We start from the raw sequence: 6,369 nt of genomic DNA on the forward strand, positions 1-6,369 counted from the left end.
AGTGTCCTATTAATTTGAATTGAAGAATACAGAACATACTCTACGGCGAGCCCTCCTGCAAGCATCGCACGGTGTGGGACGTCTCGGTTTCCCGTGGACTTGCATATAGTGCGGGTCATAGTTGACAAAGTTATTGTTGAAATACGGCCCAGCCATTACAGACCAATGCGAATGAAGAGATATGTGAAATAAGACAATGAGTTACAGGTGTAACGAAGAGCGGATGAACAGAAGATACGATGAAGCTCACCTGTTCTTATAACTTGACCTGACACTTGCAGACAGACGAGAATAGATAACAGCTCCGGAGTATCCAGAACATACTGACCTGTGTGGCTTCTATATGAGCACGAAGTCATAACATGAGGCTGGGTATGTTTTTACGGTCCCTTTGACGAGTCAAGCAAGATGAACGCGACGGAATGTGATGCGCTCAAGTACAGCGTCGAAAAGAAATGCTGTGTGATAAAAGGCCTAGACAACGGAGCAACGGACGATGAAGCCGAGAGCAGGTGAGTGCACAGTGCTAACCGCAATTCAACAATAGGATGAGAAAAGTTGTTTCAAACAAGCATTCGTCTCATCCAAGTCGTTTCAGTCGTATGTCGAGTGAAGTGAAGCCAAATAACAATTATGCCGCTTTGACAGGTCTGAGGAACAATCCCAAATTCAGGCGTTTGATGACAGGCACAGCAGCAGAACTACCAGCAACAACTTTTGACATAGTTCATGTGTGTGCCGTATTAGCAAGGGTGCTAGTTAGTCACGTCCATGTGCTCATCAATTGGTTTATCAGATAAGGGTCGTATCTAAAGGCGTATGATACTTGTAGACAGTAGTAGAGTCAGAAAGGGGGCCATGAAGGTGCGCTGTAACCCGGTGTTGCACAGTGCGTACCACGATAGCTATTCATGGCAGCCATAACAGTCTCAGATACCAAAATGGGCCGGGCCGGTAGATATCAGCAACGTGTCTGGAATCTGGATCCTATGGCGCGAACGTAGTGAAGCATTTGGGAAGCTACCCTGCACACAACGACATGGTTTCTACAACCATTCCGAGTCCACTGACCGTGTTCTATATTAGATGGTGACGATTAGCTCGATCTTTGAGTATGTGGAATTAAAATATCTCGCTGACACCAACCAAGGATTGTCCGAATACACAGGTGATATGGTCACCGGAATAACAGATACACGGATCCTTACGAGGCGGCGGTCGCAAAGCCCGTGATCGATAGGTCTACAGAAGGACGTCGACGTCACGACATAAGGTTCTAATTTAGCCCATCTATAAAAGAGCAGGAAACAGTTTACATAACATTCCAAACCCAACCCGAAGTTGCGTGAACCGCGTTGACTTGGACAATGTACTGTACCACCAACCCTTCCGACAAACCGAATGCGTCAACTAAAAGCTCGTGATTGAATCCCTGGGTAGGCGTTTGGGAGAAAGGGAAGATATGAATAACAAGTTTCTTGATGGATGATCTCTGACGTGCTGCGCGACGAGTATTACTGGGCATCGTTCTATTCTTGTTATTTGTACTATTCTGGAGAGGCACTTCTGCGTGTAGTTTCTTACTCTTTAACTTTTACTGTTATCTCCTTGGACATCATCTCCAGAAAATACGTATGCTGGAAAAAAGAAAAATCGGATCTCATGCTAAAGGAACGCATTTGGTATCAGGGTATTACTTATATTAATGGTATACATATATAATTATGAAGGACTTCAACACGCTTGTATATTATCAAACTAGTCCAGACGAAGGATATGGAAGGGGAATAGATAAAAGTTGATTTAAAATGATCGAAAAATAATGGAAGGGAAAGAAAGGAAATAATAACAGATGTGTATGAACACGTGATGAGTATACTGTCCAGCGTCCAACATGTCCTTAATAAACTGCAGCAAGGAAGAGGAAAGGGGACAATGAATTACGAAGAAGGTTAGATGGAACTTTGGAACCATTGTTCGCGACGCCAGGCACGATCCTGGTTGAATATGATGCGGCGGTGAATAAAGCGGAAAAGAATTTGCTCCCCAAACTACTCTGTCCATTGGGTATCTCGAGTACATAGGTATATATGCCTTGCGATGCTTCAGTTCTGAAGCGGGTGCTGAATCTGGGACTGGAAAATGCAGAGTGGTGCAACAAGTTATTACCAAGCTAAGTAAATTTGATTCAGGAGGGCTGGACTAACCGTCACGCAGCTCTGTCCACGCGAATTGCAATATGCGCAGGGAGGAAGCGGCATAGTCTGTGGGCGATCGCACTAGAAGGAAAAGAAATCATGTGAAAATAGTGGGTCATTTTGTTTCCAAACGTTCAATGAAGGGAGATAATGGCTCACTTTACGACGGGCCCTCTTGCAAGAATCGCACGGTATGGGACGCCTCGGCGTACCACCGTTCTGTCGCATGTAGTCTAAGTCGTAGTTAACGAAACCTGACATCGTCGGCGAATATGATGGATGAGAATGCAAGCTGGAATAGTGAGACAAAGGTGGTTGCTTCGACTAAGGGAGACGAACGGAAAACACAATGAAGAAATGAGTAGTTTCTCGCCCATTCTTTATACCATAAGCATTTTACAGCAACAACAGCATCGGTGCCATGAGGATGTATTCTAGGCAAGTACAGTGTATGAGGTTCAAGTCATAATAAGTAACCAAGCATGTTTCTGCACCCTCTTTGACATTTGACGGAAGGTGAATATAACAGTAGGTAGTGTGCCCGAGTACAATGTTAAAGAATGAGCTGTGTTACAAAAAGTATCCAGTCAGGACAGAGCGGGAGGACAATTAATCTGAGAGCAGGCGGGAGTGTAGTTCCGACAGTGATGCACCAGCACAGAAAGGTCGCAGTTCTACTTATCCAAATTATACCAGTCGTATGTTGAGCGCAGCAAATACAAATATCCATCATATTGCCTTGGTTTGAAAGTCCGAGGATCAATCCAAAAGCAGAGGGATGTGATGAAAAGGTACAGCAGTGGAAGCAAGGCGAGAAAATTTTCGGGAAGATTCATACATCCCATCTTGGCAAATGTTTTAACTAGTCATGTCCATCTGTTCAACAACCGGCTTATCAGATAAGGGTCGTATCTGAAGGCGCATTATGTTGAACGACACTAGTGGTGTGAATAAGACTGCTATGGAGACCTGCAATTGTTCTGTATCGCACAGCATGAAAGTGAAGCAAAGACAGCCATAACAGTCAAAGCCACCAAAGTGGGTCAAACCTAATGACTTCATGCAGTGAAATATACAAGGTACTGACATAGCATACAGTTACTTACCTTGTGCACAACAATATCGTTTCAACAATGATTCCGGGTTTTTTTTGCCCGTGTTCCGTCGTACATAGGGACCGGCGGCTCGATTTTTGCGTATTAGATATTGCAGTATTTGTTGACAGAGACCACAGGCTATTGAAGTAACAGCTATACATTCATTGGAATAGCAGGGCAATACATTCTCACCGGGCGCTGCAGCAACGGTAAACGCAGGTGACCGACCGAGTCAGAGGAAGAAGCAAAGTCGACCTTCCAACATTCCGCTCCCGATGAAACAATAGAGTGGCAATTACGAAGACGTTTGCATAACAGCATGAGTCAAGCGGACCGATGCCGTTTGCACTTCGGTAGGCCAATATGCATCAGAGATGGCGGTACCCAGCACAGTACTTTAAAGAGCACGAAATTGAAGAAAGATAGATGTACACGGGTCTGTCAGGATGAGTATACAGTCATTACGACCATGTTCTTCTTGTGCGCGACGGCATGGGCACGTCACTATGAAAAGAGTCTTGACCACCTATCATCATCGTTTTGTCTAAATAATTAAATAAAGCGCGGGACAAGTTTCTGAACCTGTACTAGTTCCGCTTACTGTATCGGCAGCACCAGAGTCACGTGCATTCCCAAATCATGAACACAAGGTCCTTATCCTTTTCGGTGACAGCAGACCATAAGAGAAAAGATACGAACAACGATTTCATTCTTCTTGCAGCATAGAATCGAGTCAGATGTGAAAACACTTCATCTGAATTATGCTCACCTCTTGTTCCTTCCCTCCCGATTGAAAGTTACCAGACTTTGCGTATTAATCTCGGTGCTTCGTTTTTCTGCCCTACAGTGTATGCTTGCTCCAGGAGAACGACGAGGAATAAATGCTTTTATAACCGCGTCACGAGTAGTGCCTCTGGATCTTCCGCAAATCGTGGAACTCACAAATCGGGAAGCAGGGGCTAGTTCTCCAGAGAGTTGCAAAAGGATACAACACTCACAGACTCCTCCGAGCAACAAAAATGGCCATTCAAGCTGTCGGCAGTGGGGCTGTATGGAATGTATGTACAGAACGCTGGGCTACATCGGCAGCGCTTGAACAATATTGTGCACAAAAAAAGCATGCGAACACCACGTACTTTCGCAAATGGCCTTTCAAATTGTAGAGGGTGACTCTGTCACAAAATATGCAGATTCGTGAGTCGCAACGCTGTCCCTGCACGCTCAATACCTTTGAGACTTCATTGGATTAAAGTCTGATGAATGAGTCTTCGAGTCGTTTTCACACGTTCTCGGTGTTTCTTTACAATCCTTGTCAAACACATTCGATATGTCACGCCAAGGAGGTTTATGTGAGGAGATAGGCTTCTCTTGACAAAGTAGCAGACAACCATTCCTGGGTAATGGGGGATACGACTGGAATAGATAGTTGGTCATGTCGGCAAACTCCACAAATTTGATTGAGATTGAGAAAAACTTTCAAAAAGCGAATGTACCCTTGCTGACTAACAACTTACCAAAAACGAATCTTAGTCAGCACATAGTTTCACAGTCTCCACTAGGGACTGGCGTGGATAGGGGGATCCACGGTATCCATACTACGGATGAACTTTCCCACAGTATCCATACCAGTGGTTAAATTCCCACGGTTTCCGTGGTTTGCATGGTTTCCAGTGTAGCATGTCACAGTAGCATAACAAAATATAGTTACTCACTCATTTGCCTGTCTGTCTTGCTAAAATCTCAAAGAAACACAAACCCTACATCATAATTATCCTATGTCTGAGGATCAGTCTCCTCTCCTTTCAAATTTTCCCTATGAGAAGTATTACAACATGACCAGAGTGCTGGTTACTCCGGATGCTTCTTCTCTCACGTTCCAATCATGGCCATCACAAGAAGCTCTTTGTATAGGGCTGGCAGTAGAAGCTCCTACAGTACAGCTATCAAGACCTAGACAAAGGATTCAGAAAACACTGTCTGTTACTAGGATGAGTGATGCTGAAGTTTGGTCAATGTCAGATAAAGAAATAGTCAGTAAGCCATTAAAATGTATTCTTGTTTTCTTATACTGATTACATATAATTATTCTAAAGATTCTTGTCAAGTAGGATGGAAGTCACCAGCATATAGTCACTATAATGTTACTATTGAGTATACAGCAAATGGTGGTAATAAAGAGATTATTCTTGTCTTCTCTTACAAATTCAGCAACACAAGTCATCATCCTGTTTGTTGTGGCTGCACAAAAAATAGTAGTAGAACAGCCAACCTACTTTATAAAGCACAAATGTGTGACTCTCAGAGGAAGATATACCCATCTCTCAAAATTTCTGAGCCATTCATCCCTTATTCTGAGGCAACCCATTGAGCACTCATTGTCTTACAATGTACAGTCAACAATCAGCCCTTCAACTCTGTAAAAGACAAGTACTATTGTCTTGAAACAGAAATGCTTTGCTCTAGCACACAACTACCTACTCCCTCTACTGTTTCAAAAGATATTAAGAATATCTATAAGGGTCTGTCAATTCATGTACACAATTACTTTAAGGTATGTTATTCTTTCTTTTTTATTATTATCTACTTATGTATTTTATTAATACAGAACCAAAACCAAAGTGTACATTTTACAATAGATGGTTGGACTGCCCCTATAGTTGCATCCTATCTTAGAGTTGTAGTCATCTGGACTGATGCTGGAGTAATTCATTAGGCTATACTAGAGTTTATTTAGTGAGTTTAATATTGTATTCTCCTCTATTCATTTTGTACACTCTGCCATACTTTTATATCTCTATACACTTATTCTGCTAGACAACACCTTACAGGAAGTCTCCTTCCTTGAGCATGTACAGTCTGCTGCAGGCCAGTTTGATGCATACTGTAATAATATCTGAGTAAAACTAAACCCAACATATGTTTCTGTCAATAGAATACTCTCACACAAGGGTTTTCATACAAGTTCATTCAGATTAATTGTAAAGCTCAGGTGAAGGCATTTGTATACACTCTATAATCAGGGGAGGCAAGGGACTTGCCTGTGTTGAGTAGGTGATATATTCATTGTCTGTATA

At 42.8% G+C, this 6,369-nt stretch overlaps 2 protein-coding genes across 2 annotated transcripts; one reads left to right on the forward strand and one right to left on the reverse strand.

The window, feature by feature from the left end:
* Window positions 1-2,105: 2,105 nt before the first annotated feature.
* On the reverse strand, window positions 2,106-2,459 carry FOMMEDRAFT_151101 (uncharacterized protein; the record flags this gene model as incomplete). Its single annotated transcript, XM_007262217.1, has 3 exons — window positions 2,106-2,135; window positions 2,208-2,279; window positions 2,358-2,459. The coding sequence occupies 3 exons, from the start codon at window positions 2,457-2,459 to the stop codon at window positions 2,106-2,108; spliced, it is 204 nt and encodes a 67-aa protein (XP_007262279.1).
* Window positions 2,460-5,666: 3,207 nt separating this feature from the next.
* Window positions 5,667-5,849, forward strand: FOMMEDRAFT_39890 (uncharacterized protein; the record flags this gene model as incomplete). Its single annotated transcript, XM_007262218.1, has 1 exon — window positions 5,667-5,849. A coding segment is annotated over one exon (183 nt), but the record flags the coding sequence as incomplete, so codon positions are not given.
* Between the last annotated feature and the right edge of the window lie 520 nt (window positions 5,850-6,369).

The sequence above is a fragment of the Fomitiporia mediterranea genome (assembly GCF_000271605.1).
Source record: "Fomitiporia mediterranea MF3/22 unplaced genomic scaffold FOMMEscaffold_1, whole genome shotgun sequence".
Taxonomy (NCBI): Eukaryota; Fungi; Basidiomycota; class Agaricomycetes; order Hymenochaetales; family Hymenochaetaceae; genus Fomitiporia; species Fomitiporia mediterranea.